The sequence below is a fragment of the Protopterus annectens genome, chromosome 2.part2 (assembly GCF_019279795.1).
Source record: "Protopterus annectens isolate FY-2018-M chromosome 2.part2, PAN1.0, whole genome shotgun sequence".
In the NCBI taxonomy this organism is placed as follows: Eukaryota; Metazoa; Chordata; order Ceratodontiformes; family Protopteridae; genus Protopterus; species Protopterus annectens.
This window is the reverse complement of record NC_056730.1, coordinates 217,293,494-217,308,493: the sequence shown is the minus strand read 5'-3', so window position 1 is coordinate 217,308,493 and position 15,000 is coordinate 217,293,494. Positions and strand designations below refer to the sequence as shown.

Here is a 15,000-nt window from a genome sequence, read left to right as displayed (position 1 = left end):
TGTACAAAATACATCTTGGTGATCAAGTGATTGTAATTAAGAAGGACTGCTGTAACTTTCTGGTTTGGATGCTGAATTTTTCAGGAAGGACAATGTAAGTAGTCATGCAGTGAAACCATTGTCAAAACTGTTCACTTCAAGCATTTCCTCTGATCATGTGATGAACTTCTCATTACGCCTCATGAATGGTAAGAGCATCATAATATTGTATGTGTTTTGAATGTGCAGTAATTTAACTCTCTACTGAAAGCATCACAGTCACCCTTTTCTTTCTCTTCTCTCCATCTTGCAAGCTGAGTGGACTGGTGAACGATTATCGAATGTCCTCAACTTTGGTGATCTCCTGCATATTGAGGCTTCTGTTGGCCTCCCATTGCAAGTTCCCCTAAGACTATATATACATAACTGCACTGCAACCCCAACTCCTGATGAGAATTCTACAATAAAATATGCCATCATTGATAACTATGGGTAAGAATTATTATGTTTTATTGCTAATTTCTAGTGTCTAGTCTCTACTGAAGACAATGAACACATCTGTAGAGACTAAATTCCTTTTCCTCCACATTTTTTTCTAGATGAGCTGAATTGAAGTAATTGGTAGTCATTCTGGAGTGAATTTGCATAGAATGCACGTTTTGCACCTTGGTTATCTGTGTTATGACCCATAATGCACCTCCAGTACTGCACATGATTTCAACTTTCTCTCCATTAAGAATAGCATATTATATTTGATTCCTCCTCCTTATAGTGTCGGTGGTCTAGTGCACATCCGTCCTCCCATTTTGTAGTTTATATTCAATCTATATTCTCTTTTTGTCAAATAAGATCCTCCATTCTCTTAACTTCGTAAGAAAACATATGCCCCGTGTTTTTGCATCTTTTTGGAATTTGATTCCCACCTCCCAGACCCAGGATACTTTTGTACTGAACATATTCAGTGGGCCAGAGTACTTGCCCTCCTGCCTTCTCCCCCTTTGTAAAAAGATATACACTTGGGCCATATATATCTGTGCTACTACATTTGCTGTTTGTTATTTCTAATAAGTTAATAAACTGTATACAGCTGTGCAGTTTCTAGACCCCCCCCCCCAAAAAAAAAAAAATCCATGGCAGTGTTTTTGTTTTGCATTCATTTATTGCTTATTCTCCCACCTAGTCTGAAGATATATGGTAACTTCATTATTTGGATTTTATTTTTTATTTGTGCATTTTGCCTTTCCCAGCATAGTGTGTTTTGTCACTTGCCAGCTGGGAATTTTAAAACTAAATGGTCAGTAAACGGATCTCTAAACACACACTACTATTGTACCAAATGGGTGTTTAAAATCTGTTGTGCTTTTATACCCTTTCTGTATGGGGGGGGGGGCAAAACAAAAAAGATGTATATTTGTTGCTTATTAATGTTGAGCTGTGCAACATGTTACTGGTGTCGCAGTCAAAGCTAAATGAGTTTGGAAGCTGAATCACAACAGTTCTACAGGATTTTTTTGCCATAGTTAAGAACTCTCATTTATAGACTTACTGCTTCTTGCAGAAGAAGAAGAAGTCTGCTTCTTGCTTTTTAGGCTAACAGATGGATAAGGACATTTCTTCATTTGCAGTTTTTATGTGATTTTAAGTTTATTTTTTAGCAGTTCATCTGATTTCTGCTCACTTTGTTGCTCCTGGGTTTCACTGTTCTCATAAGACCCACTAGCAACTGGATTAAGTGTTTTAAGCAAGCATTAATGCATGACAAGATACACATTACAGGACACCCAAGGGTGCTGAGGTTAGAAGCTGCAGTCAGAGGGCTTCCAAACCCCAGGGAGCTACATTATTTCCATGTAACACCAACCCTCGCTGCCATTACAGCATTTAAATGGAATACCTGGTAAATTGCTGTAATATTCTTTTATAATCCATGTATAATTTTTTTATTTGATGTAAAATATTTTCTCTGACTAATGTTTCAGATTTGGTGTATTTGGTGATATTATCATTGTTGAAGTATGCATCACATGTGGGCTCTCCTGGCAGAGGAATAGCCAACATGCAGCCAATATACCAAAGCCTTTATATCCTCCTAGTATCGTACATCAGACATGTGCTCCCTGTGCAGGCATAGGGAATAAAGGTGACATACGCATGCTCAGTACTCAGAATTTCTTTACCACCAGTCCAAATGCTATGGTTGAATGTGTCCATGAACATCTTTTACTGAGCTGGTGTCTACCAACCATTTATGGATTAATTCCCCATTGCGGTTCCTTTTCCTTTTTTCTCTTTTTTTTGTTTACGGAGCGTTCATGTTATCCAGGAAGGGAAACTGGTGTGGAGGCAGAGTCCAAGGTCATCATAAGTGTTTGTTCTGCTCACCTGCTATGCACAACCATACACAGTGCACTATTTGTCAGGCCTTTCTTCCAAAAACACTTCTCGGCCATCTGTATTTTTTGCCCATCTACCATGAGAACCAAAGTCTCAAGCTTGTGTCCCATGGGTACCATGGCCAAATCTACCATCCTTGAGGTACAGCTGTCTCAAGAAAGCTAAAATGTCTTGGTTTGAATCTGCTGCTGTCCTGCCTCCATGGGTGACCCCCAAAGACTCTGTAGTGGCGATGCTAGTTTAGTCTACCAGGACCCTGTCTGAGGCAGGCATGAAACTGGTTTCTCCTATATCCTCTGAGGTTGTGCAAATGACTGCTGGGAACCACTGCTGATCATTTCTGAAGAGTCTGGGGAGTTCTCCAGATCCTGGTACCCTTGGAATCTAGGCTCCCTACGTTGGTCAAAGCTGATGATCCATTAAAGAATCAGAAAACAAAACTTTTTCCTCCCATTCTTTGAGGAGTTGTAGCAATAGAAGTACTTTAGTGTATGTTTAATTCCCTGATGATATTGAAGCCTTCTCAGTGATTCTGTCCCTACTTCTCTTTGGTTTTTTACTCCAACCAAAAGGCCTATGGAAACTGGTTCCTCTCCACATGGAGTTGGATTCAGAAGATGAATTCTTGACCTATTTAATCACTTCACCCTTAAACTATACAGTAGAGGAAGAGTATTCCTGGAGTCTTGATCCTCCCTTTGAGGCGTTGTCCCACTGTGATTCACTTGATGGGGCATTTTAAGTGGGATTGCTCCTATGTCTCTGACATTCAGAATAGTTATGTGCTGTTACAAATGGAATCTCCTAATCCACCTGCTATTCCCACTGTTTTGGATACTTTGAATATCTTTTTTTCACTTGCTTTTTTTGCTCCTGATTCCCAACCACCTAACCCCCCAAAAGAAGCCTGACCACTATTATAAGGAACCTGAAGCCTTTAAGTACCTTTGCAAGTGTCCTACCTCAGAACCAGCTGTGATTTCTGCTTCTAATAATAAGCTGTCCAAACTTTCATCCTCTCCCAAAATTCTCCTTTCTGATAATTTATGGCTCTCCATAGCCTGACCATCTATCAGATCAACATGACCAGGTATGTTATGGTCTTCTTGTTCCAACTTTGGGTGGTTTTGACAGGTAGCCTACTACTCTTTAAATGTATCATGATGCAGGTGTTGCATCTTCTAGAGCTGCTGTTTCAGGTTCAGTCATGAGGAGGTACGGTTTGCTTCACCACCAGGTCTTGCATGATATTAAGGCCAAGCTACTAGATGCTCCATTGGGCAATCAAAATATTTGTTGGTACAGCTGCTGTGACCTTTTTGACTCTGCAAAACAAACCTAAAGCTGTCCCCAAATTTCAGACAAACTATCCTTCTAAATCTGACATTATCATAAGCAATCTTGCCAACCTTCGAAAGGGAAAATGCATTCATAAGTGCATGCTTTCTGATAAACCCACTGTCATTCTTCTAGAAAGGATGAAGTAGACTAACATTGTGGATTCTGTTCAAGCAGCTTTATTATATAAAAACAAACCTGTATACACACTAGTTGTCTCATAGATGTTCACAGTCTGACTGTACTCCTATAAAATGGCACAGAAGCTACCATGTTCTTGCTATTTATATGCACATCCAGATCTTGGAAATGCTTCTTAAAGGTACAACACACACGTTATTCTACATCCTCCCTCTTTGAAAAATGAGTTAACAACATTGACTGAAATGTAGTAGATGCAAAGTAATTTTCCATAATGCATTTATACAGCATTAGGTGTATATATACAACTACTTCCAAGTTGTGCATTTCACACTGTGTCTGAAAATACGACCAAATTGTGACATAGAGATTGGAATTGTGGTTAGCAACTGTGATAGTCTCTGCTGAATGTTCAACCTTAGGGACATTATGAACATCATCAGAAATGGTAGTGAGAACCAAGACATGTTCTGGGACAGGAACATTGTCTGATTAACTCTGATATTTAGAGTCTATCACAGGAACAATGTTGTGATAATGGGCCTGATACAGGTAGTAGATGTCTGAGATTTCTCCTGTACTCCACACCCTCAAATTTCACATGATCTCAGCTCTTCACATATATTTGTTACTTGACCAATCCGGTCAAAACCTTTTGCTGTTTGTATTCTCACGGTCTTTCCTTTCAGTGGACAAAGAAAACTGCTCCATTTTGTTATAGCTGGATTTCTGGAAATAATGCTTTCTAAATAATTAGGCTTTGATTGCTTTGTTTTTAGCTTTAGGCCTCAATAAACTGGAGCTGATAGGCAATGTTATTCTGGTTTGCCTCTGTGGAATGGTTTGCCTCGGTAGAAGTCTCTGAGCAGGTGAGCCAAGTATATTGCTGCAGGGTATGTTTCTGAGATTGAGTAAATTGAAAAAGACATCGGTATTGTCATGCTTTGACTTCTCAGGTAAATTGCCTTGCACTCTGTACTGCATATTCAGCTAGTCCATTTGACTGCAAATATTCTAAACTACTAGTAACATGTACAAAGTCCCATTCTCTTGCAAATTTCTGAAACAACTTACTGGTAAATATCGGAGATGAGCTTCTGTGGACTTCATGGACTGAGAAATGACGTTTCAGCTTGGTAACAATAATCGACATTAGGTTAGAGTAGTAAATTGCTCTAAGACTGGTTTGAATAAGAATCTACAAATACCAAATAGTGTTGATTGTCCCACTCAAAGATATTAGTGGCTACTGTTGACTAAGGTAGTTCAGGAACTTGACTTAGCTGAAGTGGTTCTTTTTGCAAATGTGGTTTAGTTCTATTGCATACTGAACAAGAAGAAAGTACTCTATCAATGTCTTTTGCTAGAGAAGTCCAAAGTACTAGTCTTCTCGCCCTTCTTTTGGTAGCTTCAGAACCTGGGTGACCACAATGCAAAATCTGGATGTATTCCTGTTGTAAAGAAGCAGGAACAACAATTTTAGGACTTTGAAAATAATGCCATCTTACATCAACATCTCATCTCTGTAAGGAAATGAGGCTTACACTTCAGGTTAGTACACTTAGATTGCTTTGATGGCCATCCACCGTTAATGTAGTGATTAAGCTTCTGCAAAATTGGATCATTGTTTGTAAGATCTCTTAGCTCATCAAGTCTTGTGGTCAAAAAATTACACACTTCATGACACCAAAGTCAAACTTTTCTGTGTCAAACTGTTCTGTTGTATTTTGGGTGATCTGGGTAAGGTACCAGCCAGATAAAGAAGTTTGTGTTTTGTATAGACCATTTTGAAGTTGTACTTTTTGCAATTTAAGCATCATTCTTTGTAATCTCACTGCAGCTTAATGCATAGGCTTAGTTTCAATCTGAATATCTCAACTGCAGATGTAATCATAAAACTAAGAACATGCAAATACTATTGCCAAAATTTCTTTCTCAATTTAAACATATTGCATTTCAATAAATGTTCTAGATGCATAGGCTACTACTCTCTTGAATAACTGCTTCAAGACCAAATTTTGAAGCATCGCAGGAAAGAGTTACTGGTTTGACATTATAGTATCTTAATGTAGGTGGAGTAACACTTTTCTGGTTAAGGTCTTCAAATGCTTTTTGGTGATCTAACCATGACCATGTAACATTCTTACATTTTAGCTCTCTCAAAGGTGCTATCAACTCACTGAAGTCTGGTATAGACTTGATTAAATAGTTGACCATACCAAGAAAATGTTGTAGAGCTTGAACATTATCCAGTGCTGATATCTCAAGAATGGCTGTTATTTGGATGGGTCTGGTCTCAAGCCAATGTTAATAAAGAAATGCCCTACATAATTCTGGTAGTCTGAATTTGCACTCTAGAAGAATGAGCTTTAAGTTCCCTTCACGTGCTCTATCTAGAACTTTCAAGATTTCGGTCATGCTCTGCTTCACCATTGCCTCTGACTAACAAATCATCTACTTTTATTTCACAAGGATAACCTGAAACAATTTGCTCCATTGCACGCTGAAAGACTTCACTTGCAGAATTTATTCCAAATGGCATCCTAAGAAATCTGGGCCTTCCAGATAGAGCACTAAATGTAGTCAGTAATGAAGATTTGCGAGCAAGCATCACTTGCCAAAATGAACTTTTTCCATCCTAGACAGAAAAAACAGTGGCATTCGGTATTAGAGCTGCAGCTTCTTTGACTGTGCACATGGGATGTTGCGATCTCTTCAATGCTTTGTTCAAATCTCTTGGATCAATTCACTTTCAGATTTCGTGTGAGCCTGTTTTGTAAGCTGCTACCATGGATGACACGCATGGTTTTGTAACTGGACAAATTACACCTTGCTGCACCATTTTGTCCAACTGAGCTTTGAGTTTATGCTGCATAGCTATTGGAGCTTTTCTTGCTGGTCTGACCACTGGACTGATCTCTGGGTCTAACTTCATATAATACACAACTGGAAGTTTGCCCAACTTGTCATCAAAAACATCAGCATACCCTAAAAGAATAGTGTTAGTGAAGCTGGAACTGGGACATATGCTTATTTGATTAACAAGTTTGTTAAAAGAAAAGATTCCTTCTCAGACAGTCTCTGAAACCCAATAATGACTGCTCAGGTCTTCGAGTTACATAGAATAATAAACCACAAGAGTTCTTGGCCACATTACATGAAAGCACTACTGAGCCTTAGTTTTGAATTTCTTCACCTTCATAAGCAACAAGTTTCGAACAACTGGTCACATTTATTTGCTCACCAGCTCTCGCCTTGGCAAATGTACCTGCTGACATAACACTACACTTAGAACCAGTGTCTACTTTGAGCTCAGTGGGTTTACCATTGATCTGGACAGTACAAAATACTTCATTCTTTGCCACTAAATCTACTGCATCATATTTTCACCAGTTACTGATGCGCCATCTACATAGAAAGTACACTGTTGCAGTTCAACTTGATCAATTTGATTTTTTCGAATGACCCTTCTTTATAACCGTATGAGGCTTAATTGATTACAAAAGTTTTGAAAGTGGTTCCATTTTTTTACATTGATGGCATTGCTGACCAAATGCTAAGCACTTCATTGTGACAATTAACAATAAAGCTTGACTTGGGTTTTGCTGATTCACCCATGCACAGCACTGAGCATGCTCCTTTAACTGAACTAGTCTTAGAACTTGTTGGAAGATTGTGGGACCTCCCAGGAAAACCCACAAGGGCAAAGGGCAGCAGTTGCCATATACTTAGGTCTGTTTCTGCGTGACACATGTTGCATGCTGTCTAAATTTGTTGTGCAGCCTACTGAAACCATGCTCTTACCACTTGCAAGCATATCTGTGTGCGTACCTTTGTGTAACTTCATGAATTTAACAAATCTCAATAGCTTTGCTCAGCGTTAAAATCACTGTTATGAAGCAAAAGCTTTCTCAGCAGCACTATTAATACCACACATGATCCTTTATTAACTCTTCATTTTAGCTTTATTTCTCAGGTTAGTAATATAAGCTGCAGAAGTTTCTCCTTGCTTTTGATCTTGTTGTAAAACAAATGCCTCTGTGATGTAACATTGGTCTGGGGGTTGCACATTTCTCTGAATTTGTGCTTCAAACATTCTGGATACAACAGTATGACAATTTTCCCCTTCACCTTCATATACTGCTGGTGCATGTACCAATGAATGACCTTTTCAGTGGCTTCAGACCCTGCTAGATATAATAAAATGAATGCCTTGGTGAGTACAGCTTTATCAGAATAAGCTGCTTGTATGAATATATCATACTCTTGCTCAAATATTCTCCCATTTCTCTGCAATATTCTGATCAAATACAATTGGTAGTGGTTTTCAAATGCAGTCTGCCATATTAATGTATCTCACTGAAGACTTTTCCCACTAAGCACAAACACACACACGTACATATGCCTGAAATTAATGCTAGTACTTGTAACTATGCCCAATAGCACAAGGCTCTGTATAACTGAACTTTGTGAAATACATTTTTCCGGGCACTGTAATACTCTTGAAATCACCTATATTGGTGTAAGAAACACTTTGTAATGGCAGCACTTTGCGAATAGACACACCCAGCACAAGAAACCTTTCGAAATTGCTGTATTTGACTGCACTTTACGAAATAGTAGCACTTTGCATGCAACAGACTCTTTGGAATAAATGCACTGTAACATACTTTGAGATGCTTCGAATAAGTCTAGTTATACTATTGAGAGCTCCAGTCAATCCAAACTATAAGTTTATGCCAAAAGACAGTAATTTGCAAAAAACATGAAGTTGCCTTCCTATATTTATACTTTGTGCCCTTTTTGCCCTTTTGTTATTCGTTTTGCCCATGTAATCTCTCTTCATGCCCATTATATTTTCTTGTACTTGTTTTAACTCTACACATGCTCGTTTTCCCAATCTGAACCCCTTTACATGCCTTTCTGATGCTCGTTTTATCAAATATCTTAATTTCAAACATTTCATTTGATAAACTTTTTTATGCTTCTTGTTTGCCTAATAACCATTTTTGTGCCATTTGTTTGCTTAGTGATGCATTTTGTGCCCTTGTAATGCTCCATTTTGTCTTTTTTTTTTTTTATAAAATCACTTGTGAAAATTTGCATTACCTTTAGTTCATTTCTGGCCTTTTTTTTTTTTTGCTCTCTGTTCGCTTGGTTTGCCTTCACTGTTAACTCTGCACCTTGTGGCTCTGAAAAACAGTCTCTGGTATCTCAGTTCTGACACCATCTCGCTTGTCTAGTCAGGATGAAGTAGACCAACATTGCGGGTTCTGTTCAAGCAGCTTTATTATACACAAACACAAATTTTATTTTGTTTCTGAAGAAGTTCCGTTCAGCAATAAAAGGGATGAAAGCTCTAAATATTTTTTCTGCCTCTTTTTTTATTCTCATGGTACTGTGAAGTTATGTTTTAATGTATACAAACTAGTTCTCGTACGTAAATGTTCATACTCTAGCTGTATTCACATAATGGCACTGAAGCTAGCATGTGCTCACTATTAATATGCACAGTCAGGTCTTAGAAATGCTTTAAAGGTAAAACGCACGTTACTCTACACCCACCCAGACTTCAAAGTCTCAAAAGCCCCCTTTTCAGGACAAATCTGCCTCCTGACATATTTTCTCACCTTCCCTTAGCCAGACTCTGCCTCACAGGGTATCTCTGCATACCAATCATCCTTTTATGCCCATGGTGGTCAAAGAGTTGGCCCTTAATCAGTCTGTCCAGCTCCTTTCCTTTTTCCCTTCTCCACAATATGCTAGTGAGAAGGTTCTTCAAACCTTGGATTTACATAGATGGTTGAGACTTGGTATCTCCTCCTGGATTTCTAAGGCCATTCTTTTTCTTTTTTTTTTCTTTTCATGGTAAACCGTTTTCTGCTTCAGTTCAAGCTGATTCAGTGAGAGCAGTACTCCCCTGTGGAGCTTTTGTCAAGGGTCTGGATACTAGATCAGTTAAGGGTCTGGATACTAGATCAGTTAAGGGTCTGGATACTAGTTCCATCCTAGAGGCTACTAGTTTGTTTGCTGTCCACAATTTTTACTAAATATATGTTGGATGCCATTTTCAGACCCTTTTCAGACTTAGACCATGGTTTGCCAGGGGTAGCCATCATAAGTTTGTGGAGGGTTCATTTGTGTTTTTCTCCTCCCATCCTTTACAGTAGCTTTGTTAATCTCCCACATATGATGAATACTGCAACAGAGGTAAGGACAAAGTACAATTGTAAAAGATCTTAACATAACAGTAGCCATCCTTATCATTGTTGCAATATTCTGTCCCTCCCAGCTGCCCGCTTTTCTCTCATGTTGGAAGCAGTCTTTTTTGGCTGAGGGTTCTTTGCCTTTCTTGCCCTTTTTCTCTTTCCCCCTGGATTCACATGTTTAACCTGGGGTTGATCTAGCTCCCCTGGGGCACTTCACCTTTGAGTACTGAGCTTGCCTGCATCTTTATGCCATACACTGGCATGGGGAGCATACATCTGGTGTACATTGCTGGGAAGATGTGAAGGTTTTGGTATACTGGCCAGTTGGGCTATACTTGACAGGAGATCCCACGCGTGATTAATACTGCAATAGTGAAAAGGAGGACATCTACTCTTATGGTAAGATCTTGAAAAGACTATACTTTTAGGGAAGTACTTGTACATCCACATGAATTCTGTAAGAATTGTTCGCACACTCCTCATGCTGCAAATGTCAGTCATTCATATCTACAAGCGTTTATAAATCTAGATCTTGTATACAGAAAGTAAAGATATATCCGCATGTCTGCAGAGTCACAGGCACACATGTATACACTTTCACTGTGAACACCTTAGATGTCCTTTTGAAATCAAATAAATGCTTAAATAAGAGCCCTTTTATGTACGTATAGTCCACCAATGCCATACACCTACAGTGTGAAGCATTATAGTTCACTCTCCTCTATAATGTACATAATTATGTAAAATATTTTCTCTCATTCTCGTGTGTGTGTGTTTGTGTGTGTGTGTGTATATGTATGTGTATGTATATGTATATATATATATATATATATATATATATATATATATATATATATAGTGTATTTTATATATATATATATATATATATATATATATATATATTTATATATATACACACATATATATATATATATATATATATATATATATATATATATATATATATATATATATATATATATATATATACACACACACACGTGTGTATGTGTGTATGTATGTATGTGTATGTAATATATATATATATATATATATATATATATATATATATATATATATATATATATTTATATATTTAATTCTGTTCACTACCCTGTATCGTGTTTCATGCTTCTTAGACTGTAATTCTATCATATAATCTGTGTCGGAGTGGGACAACACAGCTGGTGATAACAACCTTACTGCGCTACTCCCTTGAACAGTTGCGAAGCTCATTTCAGCATCGCAACAAAGGTCTATTAGTCTTCATAAGAGGTGCGCTTGGAACTCTTAACTGCTACTACACATTCCCAGCTGAATATAGGTTTGCTGCAGTGTACTGGCTTACCGTAATGAGCGTTGTGTTTGGTACCCCCACACTTTGCTGCTTTATACTAGTTAGCGAGGAGTAGGGATCTTAAATTAGCGTATTATAACTACCATGCTCAAGCTGATGAAAGCGAACCCATTAAACTCTCTCTCTAACAGCTGCGGAGCCTTTGAAAACATTGTAGCATAATTAATTAGACTCTTGTACTCTATTGTATTACCTCTGTTAAAGCCGAGGAGTTTATGAAAGCACTGTAGCATAACTTAATTAGACTCCGCAAGCGTTGCGTTTGCAAGCTACATTCCACTCTGAAATACCCAGCTGATTATAGGTTACTGTATTGCTCAAGCTCCCATTAATTAGTGGCATGCATGGGTCCTTTGCACTCTTCACTCTTAATTTAGCCAGCTAACAGTAAAGGATATTAAAGTAGCATATCCTACACAAATGTACACATTTGTTCTTTTTATTTAAAAAAAAAAACGACATACTATGAATGCAGTATTTAGGCACTGACTGTATATCCTGCTTCTTACTGTATTTTTGTTCAGGAAATACAAGTTAAACACTAGGATGAAAATGCATTTTTTCTGTTATTTTAGCTTTGTATAGATAGCTTGAATGGCCTTTCTCCTAATTACTTATTGATATACACTGTTATATAAGGTAAATTGAATACTGTGAATTCCTGATATAACAGATAATGCAACTGCATTTTTAATTTTGTCTGCATGCTCTGTAGCTAACATATAATTTTTTTTCTCTCTTTTTCCTCATTCCCTCTTTTTCTCTCTTTCCACATGTACCAGCCTTCTGCTCCTGTACATCCCTACTAGTTGACCTGAATATACCCAGCTGGGCGCCTAAGAAAGCTTATCTATCCTTTCGGCTCCTTGGGAGACCATACTCTGAGTAGAGACAGTGGAAGTATGTCTTGCTATAACTTCTAGACATTCTGTATTAAGATTAAAGTTTTATAGTTTTTGCCAGGTAGGCAAGCCTCACAGTTAGGTCAGCCAGCAGCCAACCCCCTCCCCGAATCTCCTTTCTCTCTAACTTTACCTTGGCCCATATCTTAACTATATTGTAATGGTCTCATCCCCCCCCCCCCCGGCATGACTCACTTGTAGGAGACTTATTTAAGTTTAGAGACTAACCACTAGGTGGCGCCTCTATTCCAGCTTCTGCGTATACATATCCTTTTTAATGTGCTCTTCCTTAGCTACCTAACTCCCTTTCTAACACTCCTCTGGTCTCTCTCTTTTTCATCTCCCCTTGACTATCATATCTTCAATTCACTCTCTACTCCCCATACAAAATACTCCTGCCAGCATCTCAACAGTCTCCATACTCTATTACTCCCGGACTTACCTGCATATTTTCACTCCTTACTGATTGTCACCCTGACAAGCTACTCTTGTGTCTCTTCCCGCTCCATTCTCCCTGCGGGCTCACTCCGCTCCCCTACCCTGCCCCCAAATCTCACCCGCCACCAGCATCCCTACACTTATACACCCAAAAACACACTCCCTATAGATTAATCCAATCATACCATCCATCTCTGGCCACACCCACCTCCATTAATAACCCTCCTCACTTTATCTTCACTCCCCTCAGAAATAAAACCTCTCACACTTCTCCTACCCCTCTAATCACCCACTACACACTTCTTAGCTATGCCTTATCATAGCCACTTACTTCTATTACTCTTCCTCCTACCCACTCTGTCTTCTACCTACCTCTTAACCTCCTTTGAACAACCCCTCCACTCTACTTTCACCATTCCATCCAAAGAAACTCTCACAGCTTTACTTGCTCTATCTACAAGCTTTTTTAATGTCATTTATAAATCCAGTTACTTTCTACCTAAAAATATCATCGATTAATACACATCAAATACTCCGTTCTAAACTATAGAAAATCATTTGACTACCATTGGAAACCTCTGCAATTCAAGAACTTTATACTTCTCCACTCCTTAATAGATGGGGACATTCACCTTAACCCAGGTCCAAACCCTTCCCTACTCAACAGAAACTGCAACCAATACAAGACAACTCCTTTTCCTTCTATCATACCCTCCAAATCACTCTCAATAGCCCATCTAAACATACATAGTATTTGCAACGAAATACCTCAGGTTCTTGCCCTTCTTGAGGTTCATCAGTTTGACATCCTCTGTCTAACAGAAACTTGGCTAAAACCCACAATTAAAGATGTTGATATAATACCCCCAGGTTATAGTATCTTTCGTAAAGACCGTACAAACAAAAAAGGTGGAGGTGTCGCAATTCTCTACAAATCTCTACCCTTGGATAATAATGCAGAAACAATTATAACTAGACTACAGCTTAACTCCAACAAATCAATAAACATAGTCTGCTCCTTTTTTCCCCCAGGTAAAAATCAAAGTACTCTAGAAGACATATTAAACTGCCTTTCTACATACCTGCCACAGGAAACCATAATCCTAGGAGACTTTAACAGAGACTGGAATTTTATGTACCTAAACTAATCCATTCACTCTGATCAACCTGTATGGTTACTCACAAACTATAAACTCCCCAACCAGAACAAATAAACCTAATAATAAAGAAAGCATCCTAGATTGGATACTAACAAATAGCCCACATGAAAAATATACAACAGGAACCCTCCCAGATGACCTCAGCGACCACTCTGTAATATATATTATCACACACAAAACAAATCTTACTATCCCAACTACCATTAGAACGACCCGAACCAAAAAACATTTTGACCCCAATCTGTTCCAAACCGATCTTAAGCAATGTAACTGGTCACCTCTTAAAACTCTACCCATAAATGAGGCAGTCAATCACTTCAAGAACACTTTCCTAGCAATTCTTGACCATCATGCCCCAATACGCTCTGTTAGAATCAAAACTCAACCAGCTCTATGGCTCTCAATTCATACTAAGAAACTAATCCATAGTAGAAATAAATCTTGGGCAAAATGGCGTTCCACAAAGAATAGTTCCGATCACCAAACCTTTAGACAACTAAAAAACATAACAAAAAAAGCTATCCTACAAGATGAAAAGAACTTTTACATCTGATTACAGCAATCATCCCTTAAACAACCACAAACATTTTGGAATACTATTAATACACTACTATCCCCAGGCAAAACACCCACACATATTCCATTAGGCTCCAACCCTGATTGCCCAACACAAACAGCAAATGACTTCAACTCATTCTTTACTACTTCTATACTAAATCTAGCTAACCAGTTAACCCCTGACATCTCTAAACTGCCCATTCCTAACTCCACTCTTCCCCCACTATTCCATCTCAAACCTATATCCACATCCTACATCTGTTCCCTACTCCAAAAATTAAAACCTATTACCCCCTCAGCTGACAAACTTCCAGCAGAATTCCTTCAAATAGGAGCCAAAGCTATTGCCTACCCCATCTCCATATTGATCAATAGAACCATAAAAGAAGGCATTATACCATCAATCTGGAAAATCTCTTATATTATCCCTCTTCACAAAGGTGGCAACTCCACTGATCTCCCAAACTTCCGCCCCATAGCACTAGCTACTCTCCCCACTTGCTAAAATAATGAAGTGTATACAC

At 38.4% G+C, this 15,000-nt stretch overlaps 1 protein-coding gene across 2 annotated transcripts in view; it reads left to right on the top strand.

Moving 5' to 3' along the window:
• Window positions 1–15,000, top strand: part of LOC122796016 (zona pellucida sperm-binding protein 3-like) — a 192,926-nt gene that overhangs the window by 121,351 nt on the left and 56,575 nt on the right. For both annotated transcript variants that reach the window (XM_044064495.1, XM_044064496.1), the window contains exons 3-4: window positions 85–188; window positions 294–471. In XM_044064495.1, coding sequence (XP_043920430.1) covers window positions 85–188; window positions 294–471 — 282 coding nt within the window. The remainder of the gene's footprint in view (window positions 1–84; window positions 189–293; window positions 472–15,000) is intronic.